Genomic DNA, 18,801 nt, shown 5'->3' on the forward strand with positions numbered 1-18,801 from the left:
AATAGGGACAGAGTGAGGATTGGTATCAGATGTTTTCTTGTTATCGGAGATGAGTAGGAAGGACTGTTCCACTCGGTCAACCTTGGTCACCGTCCTTGACTGAGGGGGCGACACTGGAGACACCAAGTCAATGGATTCAAACTGCTGGCTGGATAGATTGTGGCTTCTCAACCTTACTTGTACATAACTTTCAAAGACAAGGTGCAGTTTAGTTAAATACAAGACAATAGGTTGAGTGTTCTGGCTTTTCTTAAATTCTCCTAAAGAGCTTCTAATAAGACATGCAGTTTTCTGGTAAAGGCTTACATCCCTTTTCTGTGACTTAATGTTTTCTGCAGCACAGTCACTTTCACCTCTGGTGGCTGGTGTTGTTGACTTGGGCAACATAAGAGCAAAATAAACCTGTAACAGAGCAGCCTCCCCTGTGCAACCTCCATGATACCTAAAAAGTATTAGATTATTAGATAACATAGTAAAGATGACTGAGGGGGTCCCAGCTGGATGGACAGGTCTGTGTGTGAGTCAAGGCGTAACACCAACAGACCTAATCAGCTCAAATCAATTGGTGATGGAAGGCGGCTCTATATCCCTCTCTAGTGGTGGCTGAGCTGTATTACACTGAACAATTTTGCAAATGACCACCTTTGATGATTTTATAACTTAACTAATAAAGCATTCATTTAAGAGGTCAAATTAAATACCAGTATATAATGCCTGTATTTACTGTACTGAGTGTACATGAATTTTAATCTATTACATACATTAAAATGTATCTGTTTTTCATGTCTTTTAGCCCAGCAAAAATAAACAGAAATTAACATTCAAATATTCAATATGACCTAATTTAAAAAAAAAAAAAATCTGGTGTGTACAAAATATCAGACTACAGTCATCATACATCATGTCCCAAACAAAGTGCACATCAAAATCAAATATGAAAAGAATCACTGGTTATATAAAAAAAATTAAAATTAAAATTAAAAAGATAAAAAAGATTGTTTATTTGATTAGATTGAAGCCAAGTACACAACACCAAACAAATTAAATTAAAGGGCAATTTCAATCTATTTGCATTTTATGGATCTTATTCCTTTGCAAGTATTTCTCACTGTTTGTTTCTTCTGATGTTACTTAGATCAAGGACTTTAACTTTCAGTCACAGTCACTTTGATCTTACTTATACTTTAGTAATTTCAACAATTATGACATTTTCATGTTTGGCATAGATTTAAACATTACACCTTTTTGCAGTTACAAAGCTACACATATAATTGAAACACTATTTTTTTCCAGGTAATCTAAAAAAATGTCACAGAACGAATAAAAAATGCCTTGTAGAGCACACCAAACTCAGACAGAAGCCTGCAGAATGTTATTTGTGTTTATTCTGTGGTACGTTACATGTGACCATAAACTTCCAAGAAGTTATAGTTGCCTTGGACATACAATAAATATAGTAAAGGTACTTGGATAGGAAAAAGGGCAGGTGTAGGATGGGGCCAAGGTGTGGCTGAAACCGACAGTGTGCACAAGTTGAGGATAGATTGTGTGTGATGTCAAGTAATAAGGAGTGGAATAAAAACAACTGTATGTGATCTTAAAAACATTACTGGAAGATTACTTAAAAGAGAACAGTAGTCTAATGCTACAAGCAGGAAAAATTTAACGTATATCCACATACAAAAGAGGAATAAATAAAATGTATCATTTTTCAGATACAGCAACAACAGACAGCAGACATGTTTATTTCCCTCAGAATATGACGTGTGAGAGAGTGAGAGAGACACAAGGAAAATAATGGAGAGTAGAGGTCTCTCTCCCTCATTCTCTCTCCTGTGGCAGGAATCAGCATCCAGAAACCTACATTCATGTTACTATGGCAACGCTCTCAGAGGGGAGGCAGGAAGCTTGGGTGGGGTGGTGAGCTGTGAAGCCAGAGTCAGACTTGTTTCTAAGGCTTGGTATGGCATGTCCACTCCACAATGAACACAGCCCAGGCTGGGTACAGGCCCCCACTGCTCCCCACAGCTCCTTAACTGCCAGCGTTTTTCTTCCTGATGGGTCCCCCATTATTAATGCACCTTAAGACTAGGATTCTGGTCACATCTGTAGGCTCCACACCCCCTCCCCTCCCACATCTCTGCCATCCTCCTATCACCCTCTGCTAAACAATCTGCCCCAACCACCGTCTGACTATAGAAGGCACTGGTATATACTTAGTTCTCCACATTCTAACATCTGGATTTTCTAAGATCAGCAACTGAGGCAATGAGGACACAAAAATACACAGACACACACGGACCAGCCGGGTAACTTGTGGGGTACAGCTGGCGATGCTACCGGCTTTTCTTAGACCTGGGTTAGCATTACAAAGGTTTCATCGCTTAACAGTCTGCTGAGGGTGGAGGCATTCGGATATGTAAACGTTGACAAGGCTAACAGACGAAGAGGGATACAAAAATCAAAGTTCATACATGGTCCACAGGTGGGTTGGATCTTTTTGAATGGCCTCATTTAATAATTACTCTTTTGAAAAAAGTGCTGCCAGATCAGGTATTGGTTCAGTTATGCTGCCTTCATCTTTGGTTAACAATAAAAACACATACACGTACATCTAAAGGTTAACTTCACTATCCAGACTACAAACTGGACTGCTGGGACTAGACTCATTTCTGAGAATTTATGTTTTCCATGTTTCCAAAGAGGAAGGCAACAGCTTGGAATCACAATCAATACTAGAAAATAAGAAAGCTGCAAATTACTGCTGAGTAAGAGCAACATTTTCAGGCCAGTTGGAACCATTTATGATGTGCACCCCACTGCAAGTCCATGTGTATCAGATCAGTGGACAGAAACACACACAAGGTTGAAAAGACTGGCTTGTGCACATAGTGTGAGAGCATTTGTATTGCAAACCTTGTGTTGAAATGTTGGTGGAGCAAGTCGTCCCGTTAGATATTTACACAGTGAATAGGGCAGGCTCCTACTCTACACTCTGAGTTTGGCTGGTACTTGTGTACATTTGGAATGGTTTACATGGTTTTCATAGTAGAAACTTACTAAAGTGTCTATCTCTAGTTTTCCTGGTTAACAGGTGAGGCGCAAAAGCACTGGAAGGAATGACTGGCTGCTCCAACCTCTGCCATGATGGTGCTGCAGGTAGCAGCTGCTTGGAGTGTATAGGTTTTTCTCTTCCATGGCTTGGTCTGGGGTCTATTTTTACATTTGGAGACCATCTTTGTTTTTTTTCCAAACTCCATGAACTCTGTAATTTAAATTACATTTTGAAGAAATACACTTACTGACTGTCTTGCCTCTCAATTTGTACTGAACAGGCAGATACAATAACAGTGTTGCTCTTTTTTTCTCTCACTCTGGACAAGAATGATATGACATCACCAAGCTTTGGTGAATCCATGTGTTGCTAAAGTCAACTTCTTTCCAAGAACACTTAACATTTTAACATGCACCAAACTCTCCTGAAACTTGGGCAGTGGTCACTGAAGTTCATGGGGAAAAAAACTTAAAATCCACTTTGACCCTCTGGTGAAGTTTCTCAGGGAGCAGAAATGTAAAGCTATTGTGAGGTCCACTTTTCAAAAGCTGAACTGATGAAAATGAAGATTTTATAAACAACTGATTTCCAGTGCATTTGTGCCGTAAAACAAGTTACTCTACATAGGGCTAAGGTCCTAACCAGGTCCATCTGTACTTGCTACCTACTGTATACAATGATGGGTCAAACAACTAACTAGCCTTTTTTTTTAAACATTGACTTTGTATGAAAATGATGTTTTATTGTACAGCAGAAACTAAATCTTCTGTTCGTTTTGACGGTATCGCTTGAGTTGTCTTCCTTGTCTATTAACCATGGCCTGTATGAAAGTATCTGATAATAAAAAAATAAAAGTTACATCAATTTGGACCATTTTGTTTTTCTTCTCCCTTATCAACATGTTTTGTTCTAATCAGATCTCCATCCAAAGGACACGCACTCAAAGAAACAAAACAATAACAAATATTAAAAGGTATTTTTGTTTCCGTGTTATCATCTGAGTTGTGGTGTTTGTCTCCATGTTAAAAGGTTCCCGTTGTTTGAGGTGAAATGTGAATAAACTGTTTCAGTCCATCAGAAAAAAAAAAACAAAAAAACAAACAGCTAAAAAATGGCTGTTGCGTTCACCTCGTACATCAAGGCAAATCAATGAGCTCCAGAGTGGCGCTGAGACTTCATCACACCATCACCTCCTTACCAACTATTTCTCCTTATACCACCTCTTCTCTGTTTTGAAATCTGTGGACCTCTGCAAAGTTTTGGAATGGACTGGTTAAAAATAAATAAGAGGTTTGTTTTCCTTTTTAAAAAAAAGTCTTTTTTGTCAAAGTCTCCACTTTTGTGGACGTGAGTAGTTAGATTTAATAAAGAGAGAAGAAGAAGATTTGGAGACCGTTGTAGACTGGAAAAGTTCAAGTCTCCAACTGCCTCACTGACTTCTAACGTTCAGTGAGTGTGAGGCAAAAGGAGTGAGCAAATGAGTGAGAGTGTGTGTGTGTGTGTGTGTGTGTGTGTGTAACGGGACCACTCTTTCTGTGGGATATGGCTGCTACTTGAAGACGTAGTTAATCAGGACCTGAAGGAGGATGAGGAATGCAATGATGATGTAGTCGCGCTGCTGGAGGAAGGAGCTGCCCTCGGCCCGGCTTGCTGCACGACTCCGCAGCACACTGATGCTCCTGCAGACACGCAGAAATTACCTGTGGGTGCCGGTGAGGCGGGCATCATATCTCACTCATATAACTAATGTGCTTCTCACCTGTTAATGTCCTCCTGTGTCTGCTTTATGGAGTCAATGGCACTTTGAAGCTCACTGAGGTCTGCTCCTTTTTTCCTCAGCCGACTGTTGTGTTTGCTTTTGTGTCCTGCAACAAAAAGTGTTCAACAGGAAGTTTCACCAAAACCAGAATGCTATTTAACACAGTTTTTAGGATGACCAGCAGGCCCAAATTTAGATTTTAGATAGCCAAGTATTTAATCTGCTTATTGGACTATTTTGTTATCTGTTTGTTTTCTATTTTGTTATCTATTTTGTTTTCTCGTAGGGGTGTCCAGTTGTTAATGTCTTACGTTCGCTGCCGGAGGAGTCTTGGTGGTCGGGTTCAGGTGAAGAGCAGCCACTCTCTGGGCTCTTGGGCTTGTCACTCTTGTGTTTCCTCTTTGGCACCGTTACCTTTGCATACACAGAAACACACAAACACCAAATACTGTAAGTACACACATACAGAATCATATACGCTAGTACAGAAACTCAAAAACACAAACCAGAAAATACAGAATTATTCACATCCACATCACTATAAAATGGTTGAAGGACGCAAGACTTCTCCGCCATTTTCAGAGATATGACAGCTGTACAAACCATGTTGGTACATTACTGAGTCACATCCACCAGAAATACTAAACCAGATAGCTTCAGAACTGGCATTCAAATTGAACCAAAAATGCCAAGTTCTTCTACATTACTTGGATTTTTTTAGACTGTGATGACACCAGAAGGTCAAAATAATAAACTGCACATACACTGAATTAAGCAAAGCGGTTTGTTCCGGTGAAGTGATTTCAGGTTGCATGAAACAAGGGTGCATTTTGTTTCACAAGAGAATAGAGAATAGTTTATTTGGATGTTACTGCATATTTGTGGAGCGGTAAGAGGAGCAGTCAATCAGGTGCCTATCTGATATAGAGACCATATTACAGGCAGTGTCTGTGCTGGTGCCCAGGAGAGAGAAAGTTTGATAAATTCAAACCAAATTTATTTCTGAAAGTTTCATCTATCCACCTAAGAGAAGCCTCTTTGGCTCAGCCACTTGGCAGGTGGTTGCAGTAAACACACACAGACAAATATGACACATAAGACAGCAAATACACCCATTGTAGCACAGCCGTCTTTAGCCTCTCGACATAACACAAAACAACAAGCAGCCCAAGAGAAGTCAAGGTTCAGAGTCAACTGGTGAACACAATTTAGACATGAAGAAAATGAAAATGAAGACTGGGGACGGGTGAGGAGGGCATGGCAGCTGCCCTGAAATAACCAGGCATTGATGACGGCGGTTGATCTGTTGATGTGATGGATGAAGCTGTTCTCATTTGTGCGCTCAGTTTGGGAATTAGCAACCTTTAAACCTTTTTTGAATATATAACAAAAGGGCCTTAAAATACTTTTTACTAATTAGTTTACCAGCTAACCTTGTCTCTGTGCCAATCCAGGCCATTTGCAGCTGCCTGCTGATCGAAAATAGTAAAAAGAGAGCTAGGAAATTACAACACTCAGAGGGAAGATGCTAAAATGCTTATTAACTTATTCACATCACATGTACTGATATAATTGTTTTTATAAAAAAATACTGATTACTGTAAACCATTTTTAAAGTGCAATAAAACAGAGGTCACATTACACTCTATACTGATACCAAATGGTGTCACAGTCATTTTTAATATATGTGAATAATTACACTTAAAATCACTAAGTCTGGTCCTAACTTCATATTAAATATTAAGATTTGCAGGGATATACATTCTGCCTCATTTAAAAAAGAAAGCTTTTTTTTTTTTTACCTAAAAGGCAAACTGAAGGTCTGCTGGGTTAAACAGCCTGCCTGACTGTAGTTATTTAACTAACAACAGGCAAGTTGCTACTTTAGCATGCAGTTTGACATGCACTTTCCTCCCAGCGAGAACAACAAGTGGCAGACCAAGAAAAGTAAAAACAGAGGTAGAAAGATACAAGAGGAGTGGAGCCAGTGATGGCGGTGGCAGCAAAGCGATGACGGCGTGGAATGTGGCTGACGGTTTCCGATTGGGATGACCTACCTGGCACTTGCAATTGTCCCTCCGTGGCCCCTGGTTACTCAGACTAATAAGACTGCCAGAACGTACCATGGGGGTGCGGTGGCGGACCTTGGTCTGGATACAGCCATCTTTCTCAAACTGGATCAGATCATTGAGTGGATCCCAGGGCCTCGTGCTGGGGAGGGAGCCAAATGAAGAGAGGAAAAAAGAAGGGAAAACAGTGAGACAGACTTAAGTGAAGCATGGGAGAAGAGAGAAGGTGACTGAAAGACAGAAATATATTAATAAAAAATTTTTTAAAAATAGTGTCTGATAGAAAAAGATGAATGCCAAATGAATATGAAGTCAAGAAGTACAAACTAAGGTCTGATGGAGTGCTGGAACTCCATTGCTGTTCCACAAAGTCAGCAGTAGATGGCACTGTGCCACAAAGGTCATTATAATATGAAGGCTTAGATATCAACTGGACCAAGCTTTGAAATAGAGCATAACAGATAGTAATAGAAGCAGCTGTAACATTAATGCTTTCTAAACAGCTCATGATGATATTAGCAAAACACACAAAATATATCAGCTCATACCTCTACCCATAGCCAAATATGTGTTTGTGGTCATTTAGAAACAGTGCCTCCATTTGGTTATTGTGCATAACAGTTTATTTTTAAAATGAGCTGTACTGTATATTTTATCTTGGCCACAATTATTTAGTAACTAAATTTAAGGGCTCTAAAAAAATCATTATCATAGTTGACTATGCAATCATACAGCTGAACCAGTTTTCACTCGGTAAAAGACTGTTTTGTTATTGTTGCAAATGTGACTTCGGGGGGAACCATCACTCACTCAGCATATCTGTAATGCCATTCCCCGGTAACAGGGTCCTGCTCGAACAGAGCGGGAATCCACTCCTCACATTTGGCTTTGCGTTCACGCGCTGACTTCCTCTGAGCTTCCTCCAGGATGAACTTCTCATTGGTGGCCTCAGTCTGGTCCTTGTTATTGATGGCCCGGGTCACATGCTGCCACAATCTGATGGACAGAGAGGACAAGGCCATCAAGGTTAGTTTAGACAAAAATGTATGTGTATGATTAAAACATACTGTCATGAATGTGTATTTTACTATAATGTTCAGATCTATACCAGTAAATATATATATACAGCCTACCTTTCTGATTCACACTCTCCTTGCTCCTCGGAGGAGACGGTGCAGCGGGTCAGTCGACTCTGTCTCAGGTCTGATGTTGGGTTCCAGAAAGTGTCCACCGTCCCTGTCTTCTTGTCACTGATGAAGATTTCGCTGTCCTGTGAGTGCAGAGCCAAAGTTTCTCATTAAAGACAGATTCTACCCAAGCATCTCTTTCTCTTCCATCATTCTCTTCAAATCTCTTAATACTGTGCTCAGAAGGCAACTGCTACCATAAACTTTGTGAGGGCAAAGCAACATCACCGTCAAAGAATGGCAGCTTTACTGCTCTAAAAAGGTACAACACAGCACAGCACAGCTGTAAATATATGACTCCCACATATTTCAGAATGAGGTTTTAGTCACAACACCTAACTCACTGACTAGAAGAAAAAAGAAGTAGGAAAGAATAAGGGAAGTAATAAAAACTCTTTCCATAATGCGGCCCCTGTTGTGACACACAGGAGTGATTATTTCCTATAGTAACATATGAGTAGTACATAAAAAACTGTCTTACCCAGTGTCCTTCTAGCGTAGCTAACACCTCCTTCCCTAGCTTGATTTTTCCTGAGATCTGATTGACACTGTCACAGCTGCCCAGGAATGGCTGGAGGAGAGAAGAAAGAGAAAGGAGGAGCAATGATGGGAAAGGAGAGGAGGAAGAAAGGGCAGAGGAGGAATGATTGGGGAAGAGGAAAGGGCAGATGAGTAAAGAGCAGGAAAAAAAGACGAGAGAAAAGATAATGGGGCAGGAATTGATGGAAAAGAGCACACAAGGGAGGATTTTAGACGGGAAGGGAGAAGATATCGTGTGCACATTGTTTATTTGCTGCAATTACTGTTGAGGGAAAAAAATGAATGTCTCATTTTATCTGCATGTGTGTCCATTGTATGTTAAAACAAATAATATGTTTTGCTTCATTGTGTTCTGGCTCTTCATTGTTCAATGTTTTAATAACAGCAAAATACAACAATTTTAAAAATTACTTGGACCATATTAACAACCAATGACAGTAAGACAGCATGGGCAATCAATCATTCTGTTCATACAGCACCACAGGGTGAAAATGACAACAATTCTATTAAGTGGATTTTTTTTGTATTTAAAAAAATAACTGAATTATTATTTCAGTCTAAGTGTTAAAATATTGTAAATGGTATTTCAAATGGAAATCTGTTGACTCCCCTGCTTCTACTCTTAGACATGTACCTGTCGCTAGTTCATGGTGAAGTAACGTGTTTGGTGATCAATCATGGTATTCAGGATGGGGTAGGATGTTTTTTGAGGGGGAAGGAGTGGAATTGGGTAGAGTTGGTGATGGTGGTGGAGAGTGAGACAGTCAGAAAAGTCATTTTTTTGTTTTTATACTGAAAGTATTGCATCATACATTTATTCGAGGACAGCTGTGTATTTTCCTGGCACAGCTGAAAGACAGAGGTTATGTTCTGCTCTTGTAGGAGCTAACTAGAAAACACTGCCATACCTTTAGTCTGAACTCAAGCTGAGCGCTGTAGCCTGTTTTCTCACATGCAATGGTGATCTGGCCACCCAGCTCCAGGGTCATGGTGCCATACAGGATGCCTACCAGATGAACAAGCACCAGAGGAAATTTGTGTCAGCACAGATAACTGTAAAGCTCAGATGCATGCTGAGAAGGATGATCTCTGACCTTTACAGTGGGCGTAGGGCATGTTCATCACGTAATCCTCTCCACGGTTGAGAAAAGTGAGCCGAGCCTCCCCGTCTAATATGGCAGACAGAGAGTTTCCTGCAATGTAAACAATGTACAGTGGTCAGCAGCTAGAACAGCAAAGAACCCACAGCTGAATGAATATAAGCATATTTTCATTACCCATAAGACTGTGGGTGACAATAATGAGATTTTAGTGGTGTGTGTGTTTGTACCATAGAACTTGGACTTGGCGAGGATGCTGCCACTGAGGCAGAATCCATCCTTCCTGTTGCTAACATAAAAGGCTGACACTGGAGGATGATGGGATACCTGAAAAGCAGATCAACTGACTGAATTTGAATCCTAATGATGCAGATATATTCAGTAAGTGAACAACAACCATCAGCTAAAGATGTATCCATCTGCTACACATAGCAGCGACCAAGCAGTGAGCTGGTATTAATCAGGCTTTGTCATTCTGCGTGTGAATAAAGAGCTGCTGTTACCTGTTCTGCGATGTAGAAAGTCTTGCTGTTGGTCTTTGGGTGGAGCCACATGCAGCGGAAGGTCTCTCCAATGATGGGATTGTAGGGCTTCTTCAACCCCTGTGGAAAATTTTTAAAAAACCCTGATTTCTGTGTAATACTGTGCAGTGTGTATACTCTATGCATCATTAACATACAGTCACATAGATGTATTTATTTTGCTGACCTTTGGCTTTTTGTAAAATCCAGAGATGTACCACTTCACCACCTTCTTCATTCGGTTGTAAGCATTCTCTTCGATTGCAGCCCTGAGAATAAAATACACACTATTTGGATCCCTTGAAATTACGGTAAGTTTTCTTTGTTATATCAGCAGCTGTGGATTTTTGTACAAGCAGAGAGAGCGCACAAGGCCAAAGGGGTTCTTACTTATAGAAATCTAAATGCAGAAAACAAGTGGACTTATGGCTAATAAAAAGGTTGGGCTCACTCTGACAGGAAGTCTGCGTGGTAGTAGTAGTCTGAGAGTTTGTCCAGGAAAGACCGTGGTTCCAAGATGAAGGTGGGCAGCACCACCTTGGACAGGTCCATGCCAGGTCGCACCTGCTTGAGCAGAGTCCAGATGAGAGATTTATTCTCCTCTGATACCGTCTCTGTCTGGGCAGCCTCACCAGCCTGGAGAGGGAAATGCACAAAATAACAGACAAGTCATACAATCTTTATTTTTTGCATTAATACTGCAGACATCTTACAATTCACTCACTCCTTTTACACAAAGAATCCCAAAAACATCTAATTCTTTTGTGTCATGTGAGCAACAAGTGTGCAAAGGTGGCCTTTGATTAGCTCCTAACTATAAACATTTAGCCTCAGCATCAGTGAGGTCTCAAACTCAGATTTGGTATGGAAATGCATATTAACACTTTCACACCAGTCGTCATACCACCACCATGCCTTGTGGACACCCACACACCAACCGGCACACTCTGTGATCATAGGCTGTCAGTGTCACAGCTTCCTTAATTGCCCCAGCAGAGGAACATTCTAATTTCTCCTCATTATGACAAACAAAAAACAAAAAAGCCCACAGCTAAAGTTTTAAATCATGCTCAAGATAAAAATGGTTGCTCAAGATAAAAATGGTTGCTGGAAATACAGACATCAACATACAGACATCAACATATCATAATGCAGTAATCACACTTGAGCTACAATTCCCTCCTACCTCTCCCAGTTCCTCGTGTGACTGCTCCAGGTACAGGGTTTCCAGCAGATGTTCATTAGGATCGAGATCAATATACGAATCATCTTGGCGCTCTGACGTGTCACTGTCACTCTCCTCACTCTTCTCTATGGCTTCTGGGTCTGACTCCTCATGGTCTTGCTCTCCCTCCCGGTCTGACTTGTCTGAGTACAGGTCTGGGTCCTTCAAATGGTCACTGTCATTAAACCTGGAGGAAGAAAGGCAAAACAACAATGGGACTTTTGGAAAAAAGTAGGCAGTTTAAGATTTAAGTGGAATCTGTTCTGCTTTTCTACTCACTGGAAACCATGCATGTTGTGGGCTCGGAGGAGGCTGTAGAAGTTAATAGAGTGTTCTCCACCGGCTACTGTGCTCATGTCGTCTTTGCCCTCTCGGATCATGGTCCTCTTCAGCAGACTGGAGCACTTCAGGGCAAGCTCTAAAGCATCCATCCAGCACCGACCTGAGAAAGAGACTTAATTCCATCAACAAACTGCAGAAAATCATGTGAGTTGTTTGTTCTGATGATGACTTTAAGGATTTGGTCTATGATAAAACCTGTTTTTCTCTGCATTTAGACTTTACATACATTTTTACACATTTGCAAATAACCAGCGTAGACAATAAATAATGTGTAGTAGGTAGTTCTAGCACCAAGGAGAGAGACTGAAAAACTGAGGAAGAGTGGATCTTTCAGCACCATGGACAGAGACACAGAGTGGTGGGTAGTGGCTGAAAACAGCAGCTGTAAAAACACACTAGGATTTTCAGACACACAGACCAGAAGGTAACAAAATGGGTTGAAGAACAAACATTAGTGTAATTTCCAAAAGACAGCACACTGACAGTATATGGAGTGCTGAACTGATAACATCACTTTATGAAGTTGATACCATCATGACAGCAACTTATGGAAATACAAATAAAAGACAAATAGCTCAAGTGTGAATAACAGCCTGTCCCTTACCATCAGACTCAGAGGCAGCACGGAAGATGAGGTGACTGCTGGGTAATGGTTGTGTGATGGATCCTACTGCTTCTCCTTTAGGACCCTGTCAGGAATAAGAAATAAATGGTTCATGTTTTAGTTAGGGTTATTATTTTGAATAATTTTTGATTACTACATTATTCAGTTTAATCTGTCTCATTTCCCACTGAGATAGATCTTCATCATATTACCCACAGTTTTTGTATTATTTTATTCAGTGTTTAAACATTTATACATGCAAACAGAGGAACTCTAGACTATGATATGTCATTATGCAAATGAGCCATGAGAGGAGACAGAGGGGACAGAAGCTCAGTGAGTGAAGTGTTTATTTCAACAGTGATGAGGCTGATGGGGAGAGTAGGAACGCCATAATCTAAAACACAGACCGCTAATTGTGATTCAAGCCTTTTCACAGTGCACAACACTTGAAATGTGAGGTCCGCGATGAATACCAAATCACAGTTGGAGTGGACAGAGCTGAAAACACAGGACAAATGGAAGATGTGCACTGCCAAACTGGTTGGCTGAATGTATAATTTTCCTTGTCTGTCATACATTAAGCAAAGACAAAGTCTTAATTATACAGTTAAAACATCCCCACTTGTTTAACTGTTTCTTTTAACTGCAGGATTTAGTTTTTAATGCAACACCCTTTTCAGATTATTGGTTTGTGTTCATCACTGGAGAGTAAAAAAGGCTGCACCCATATTTAAACCATTCATAACAAACCATGATACACCTCAAGATTTTCACTTAATGGGGAATTTTATCCCATTTTACATGACTTTCCAAAGTATCTCTAATTGGTGTGAGGTCTGTGCTAAGGAATATTCTGACCTTGACGGCCCAGATGGACTGCTCCAGGGGGTGGAAGAGCTTGAAGCAAAAGCCGTCCTTCTTGGAGGGTCTCTCAATAAGCTCGCAGGCGTTGAGCAGCACTGTTCCTACCCACTGGCCGTTTTTGTGGGTTTTATAGATGAGCAGGACGCCTGGTTTCAGCACACACCAAAGCTTGGTCCAACTCTTCAGGGTGCCGCGGATCTAGAGGAGAAACATAAAAACATGAATGCCTTTATAAGTTAAATAAAAGTTAGGCAAACCAATGCTAAAACAGTTTGAAACAACTGTACAACAATTGGCTGTACAATGCACAAATACACTAGATGCACTTCTATACAAATAAAAGATTTTCATTAAACTGTTTTTATTCATGTTTAGCCATTTAATTCTACCTTAAATCTAACCTCTCACTCACATTTTATATGGGCTGTTATATGGTGTGTAAATTTCAACATTCTTGAATACAAAACAAAGTGAACCCACCTTTAGCCAGTCGGCCATGACAATGACAGAGGGGTCGGTGATAGTGCTGAGCAGCTCCTTGGTTGCTCTCTTCTTTTCCTCCCTGTAGTTTTTCTTCTGCACCTGCAGTGGGCACGGAACATAGTCGATGCTTAGAACATCCATCTGTACAACTGTGATTTATAATATTCCACACCTTTTTTCCGCACTTTTTGCCATTTGTGGAAAATAGTAAGACGCATTCACACTTAGAATTAGATTAGATGTATCACTCTCCAGTGTAAGGCTATTTCTAAGATTCATAATGCCCGTCTTAAGAACTAGTGTCCACATACACAAGACCTAAGCTGACTGAAACCTAATTTACCTTGAGGGACTCTTTCTTGGTGAGCTTTCCTCCAGACGCTGACACATCCTTGTCTGATCCATTGTACAGTTTTGTTTCAGACTGTAAATATAGAAGAGGAAAAGAGAAGGGCTTATTGGCATAAAAATTATAACACAATAATTTCTAAAGGCATCAGTATCAGCATTTCCCTACACCTTATGATCTTCACATAGTAAATATATCTGCATCATTTATTCACATACATGTCTGATGATTAAACCAAAGCTTTTTCGTGAGGATTTGGGTCTTTGGGGGTGTGCAGGGTATTTAGTCATCTGTTTGCTTTACTGATGCACTCAAAATCGCTCATTGTCCCCTTAATGACTAAATGCAATCTAAGCCCACTTAATAACAAATGTGATTGAGCTGATATAATTTGTGGTAATATAGTGACCAAAACAAAGGCATTATATTAGATTTTTAGAAATTACATTAGCAAAGAAAACAGCACCTAGAGGTGATTATTTTCTTCCCACCCAAAGCCTGTTTACATCCCTAGTGGCCCAAACTTAGATTAGCTGGTGGAATGAAGCCTATAAATGCCAGTGTAGGTGTGTCTCTGCCAGCTCTCTTCTCAAGCCAGTTGGAGTGATTTAGAGTGGAGAGAAAGACAGGGATGTGTAGGGATCCTAAAGCAGGGCTACTTAAGGCCTTAAATGCCCACAGGCAGGAGTGAAAGTACATGATAACAAGCTCTGAAGCTGAAATCTTCTATTTCAAATCCATCTACTATTCACAACCCTTCCAGAGTTTACTTTGGCTGAGACTGCACTGATTCCTGTGAAGTTTAATGAAACCAGCTAAGGCTCAGTTCTGCTTTTAATCATTCACATTCTTGATCGCTAAAGCTAAAGAATAACTGAAGTCCATAGAAAAAGACTCATCAAAATCTTGTCTTGATTTCTGAAGCCTTGTTGGTAAGAGAGCTTTCTGAAGTCATCATCCTGACATACAGTATATCTCTATCCTAAAACACAGTTTTAATTTCCTGTCTGATGCATGCCTCTCTGTTGTGATTGTGAGGAAGTCTCAGACACCAACACTTTCACTGACAAACATATTTGAAGTGGACCTTGACAGACAAAATCCATGGAGCCTCCTGCACAGAGCTCACTTCAAAAAAAAGAAGTTTTTTTCTTGTTTTTTTCTAGCTGATAAATCTTTGATGTGTAGTGTATAGGGTGTGTGAGTCATCACATAATTTGTGATGCTGCAGGCAAGACTGGCAAAAAGAGAAAGTGCACTCATTCCCTTATCCTCTGGTTCCATTACAACACCAAAGAACCCAATCGTTCCTACTCACCGGTCATATTACAGAGACTCTGTGAAGCTTCTTACCTTGCTCTTAGATATGGAATGTGAGTCCTCTTTCAAAGGCAAAGGCAAGAGGTCCTCCTTCCCTCTCTCAAAACCTATAACAAAGACAACACCATAAGGACATTCTCAGTCAATTAGGAAGACAGTTTCATTCCAGGAGACTACCATGTATCTGTGGATTCAGGCTGGTCCCTCTGAAACAACTTTTCATTATTACAGCCTTACTGAAAGGGCAGTGTAACTGTGGGCTGCTACTGTGGCAGTTAGCCTGGGCTTGTGTGTACACTGAATTTGTACCACCATGTCTTTGTGAGTCAGTGCAAATATCGACCTGGCACCATGTTGTTTGGAATGAATCAGACAGCCTGTATAAGGTAGATAAATAAACATCAGTGATTCTGAAAATATTATCCAGCCACTTGAACTGTGAGGGACAGCAATTGTTTTTGTACGTGGAGATGTACAAATGAAGAACTTAAATAATGAAACACCCCAGGGTCTGTCATATGGAAAATTTATGTGCCTTGAATTTTATGGTGAGGTTGGTGGATAGAAGAAAAAAAATACATAGTACAAGGTAAGACAGCTCAGCATGTATGCTCATCTTTAATGGCAAACAGTTTTAATGAGTGTAGAGCTGAAACAATCAGCTAACGAATTAAAAGGAAATTAATTGAAAATAATTAATTAAGGTCCACTTAACAAGGTAGCTTTTAACTGTCTCATGTCTCAGAACATGTGGAAATATTCTTTATTGTATCTTTATTTTTGTTATGATTTAGTTTTGATGTAAAAAAAAAAACATATTGATGAAAATAATGATTTGTCGCAGCCCCAATATGGTGATAGTTGTGTTATTGTTGCTTTTGATATTCTTGCGGTTCTCCTTGGCTAGATCAGGAGTAATTAGTCATTGGAAATCAAATGTGTTTGAAAACACTCGCAGGGCTCAAAAGGCCAAATGTATGAGAAGCCAGCTGGAATCCCAATGCATATCAGTCACGGCAGCATGCTGTCCTTCACAGCAACTGGAAGCAAACCACAAAATCTGGATGCAGCAAGCTGGCACCTGCTGCAAGTGATAATATGAACTGAGCTCAGAAGTTAGATACGTTGGCTGGTAAGGGGGATTCTCTGTTTTGATAAGTATGAATGTGGAAAATAAACAAAGAAAAAATTTGGTGCAGTAAGACATGAATGAGTGTAAGCTTTATGAGTCAGTCCAACAGCAGCAATAAATTTCCCACTGAGATACCAACAGTTGGTGACATTAGTGTTCTCAAGGTGAGAGAGACTGTGTAAATATTTTATAGCTTCCGTCTGCCATCCACAGTCCATTGGTATACAACCATGAGACTGAATTCACTGCAGTTGTGTTTCATCACCAAATGAGGAAAAGAGCCTCATCTTATTTGAGCAGCCACCTGTTTCAACAAACCATGTTGTATGGCAAAACAGGCCTTAATTTTATGCATTCTTGCTGTATGCTTTAATCCTGTCCTGCAGACGAGACACAACACAACCTCTATAACTATGTGAAGCTTGGTGCATTCCAGGAATGGTTTTATGCAGAAATGTCTTAGTCTCTTTTTGTCAACTGGCCTCATTTGCCCTGCTATCTCATTTGCATCCAACACACATGGTTGCTTGCTAGTGGGGTGTGCATTATGTGTTCATAAAGAAACCTGTGGGGCAAGTGAATGATTGCATGAACATACTAAACAAAGCAAATAATATGCAAGGTCCCACTTCTTTTCTATGCCAAACCTGTATGCATGAAATCAAAATGAGAACACAGGAATCTTTTTTATGTAACACCAGAACCACAGTGTTAGCTTCAAATATTCAAAGCTCAGTTTAAGTAACTGCAATGATGTATACCAAAGAATGAGGACATGCAATGGTCCTTTCCTTTCTTTTCGTATTGACTTATTTTTAAGGCAGATCTAGGTTCAGTGGTACATTCCATATCCCAGCAGACCATCTGTGCCCACTTGACAGGCACATCTCCATGCCAACCACATCTGGAGAACAACTCAGGGGCAATTCAACCAAATGCAAGCCACAAGAGGCTTAATAACTCATGGCATCCTTACCTTAATCTCAACATATAAGATGATCATAATAGAATAATTCAAAATTTCAAAAGGTAAAAGCAAGAATGTTATGAGTCAACAGCCTATGGCCCCAAATAACATGTTAGATAACACTGTGATGCACGCTAATGTTTAGACAATTCAAGTAAGACAGTAAACTTCACATGGAATCAACAGCCCAAACATCCAACAAAAAAATGATAGCTCAGTTAATGAACTAGCCAACGTGCATGCTTGATAGGCATTACATCTCTAATCAAGCTGTGATGAAGTGGTCCATTTCAATTAGAGACATTTGGCACTCAATTTGATTGACAAGGGGTGACTTCTTCACTCAAGTAGACCTTGTGTTTAAAGATAAATAAAGAAGCCTGAAAGTGCAGCTTGAGCAAAGAAATCCATTTGGGTGACAAAACATCTCAAATCACCATATGTTTATTAATTTTTCAGAAGAAAGAAGAGACAACTGTGGCCACGATTATGCAACTATGTTCAAATCATGTGCAATTAGTTTAATTAAAGTGGCATTTTTGATAAATAATTACATTTATAACATCAAATTACTATTTTGATTGTACGTTCTAAAGTTGGAGCATTTGCTGCTTTTTCTTGCCTCACATTATTGTAAATTGAAATGAACTGAATATGTAATCCAATGATGATAAAAATAATTTTCAGTTGCAACTGTTATTTACTTTTGAAAGAAATGACCTGAAGAAGCAAAGATCAGTTGGCAAAGGTTTTTTTTTTTTTTTACCTTGTCACACAGATAATGGTGAAGCTGCTGACAGATGCCACTGGGGCTAATTAAGGTCAGAGGCTAGACTCCAGAGACTGTCCCCATCTGCGTTATTCTAAGGTCTGCTAGAGATGAAAGGTGGGTGTCTCTCTGCCCACATATGTTCATGAAATAAACTACACCTTTTCTCTACATTCTGAGAACTAAAGTGTGATCTATGATCCAGCATGTTACACCAGGTACTCCTATTCTTAATGTGAGATGAACACCTCAGTTGGAGCTCTGTCACAAACACTGTGCTGCAAAGACACAGAATTGTCTTTGCAGCAAAACTAACTACACTATCCAGTTAAGACTGTCTATTCTACAGCCTTCACAGCAATCTAATTAGCAGGGGTAATGAAAATGAAAAGCCAACAAAGCCACAAAATAATAAAAGGAGCAAATGGTTGGAGCTAGTGAGACTTCCTACATAATATAACAGCATTGCTTAGTGCAATTTCATTAGGTACTTATTTATGCTTTAATTAAAT

The 18,801-nt window shown here is 39.9% G+C and overlaps 1 protein-coding gene across 8 annotated transcripts in view; it reads right to left on the minus strand.

Annotated features, from left to right (window-relative positions):
• Window positions 1–977: 977 nt before the first annotated feature.
• osbpl8 (oxysterol binding protein-like 8) overlaps window positions 978–18,801 on the minus strand; it is a 58,222-nt gene continuing 40,398 nt past the window's right edge. For 6 of the 8 annotated variants that reach the window (XM_026326522.1, XM_026326526.1, XM_026326521.1 and 3 more), the window contains 20 exons: window positions 15,455–15,528; window positions 14,096–14,176; window positions 13,750–13,851; window positions 13,264–13,467; window positions 12,403–12,487; window positions 11,736–11,898; window positions 11,418–11,643; window positions 10,683–10,867; window positions 10,419–10,500; window positions 10,214–10,312; window positions 9,941–10,037; window positions 9,705–9,803; window positions 9,519–9,616; window positions 8,552–8,641; window positions 8,017–8,153; window positions 7,694–7,879; window positions 6,872–7,025; window positions 5,126–5,228; window positions 4,815–4,920; window positions 978–4,734 (listed from right to left, as the gene is read on the minus strand). In XM_026326522.1, the coding sequence (XP_026182307.1) occupies window positions 4,605–4,734; window positions 4,815–4,920; window positions 5,126–5,228; window positions 6,872–7,025; window positions 7,694–7,879; window positions 8,017–8,153; window positions 8,552–8,641; window positions 9,519–9,616; window positions 9,705–9,803; window positions 9,941–10,037; window positions 10,214–10,312; window positions 10,419–10,500; window positions 10,683–10,867; window positions 11,418–11,643; window positions 11,736–11,898; window positions 12,403–12,487; window positions 13,264–13,467; window positions 13,750–13,851; window positions 14,096–14,176; window positions 15,455–15,528 (2,501 nt within the window). In that variant the 3' untranslated portion in view covers window positions 978–4,604. The remainder of the gene's footprint in view (window positions 4,735–4,814; window positions 4,921–5,125; window positions 5,229–6,871; window positions 7,026–7,693; window positions 7,880–8,016; window positions 8,154–8,551; window positions 8,642–9,518; window positions 9,617–9,704; window positions 9,804–9,940; window positions 10,038–10,213; window positions 10,313–10,418; window positions 10,501–10,682; window positions 10,868–11,417; window positions 11,644–11,735; window positions 11,899–12,402; window positions 12,488–13,263; window positions 13,468–13,749; window positions 13,852–14,095; window positions 14,177–15,454; window positions 15,529–18,801) is intronic. The other 2 variants (XM_026326524.1, XM_026326528.1) reach the window with 1 other exon arrangement.

Source organism: Mastacembelus armatus, chromosome 23 (assembly GCF_900324485.2).
Source record: "Mastacembelus armatus chromosome 23, fMasArm1.2, whole genome shotgun sequence".
Lineage (NCBI taxonomy): Eukaryota > Metazoa > Chordata > Actinopteri > Synbranchiformes > Mastacembelidae > Mastacembelus > Mastacembelus armatus.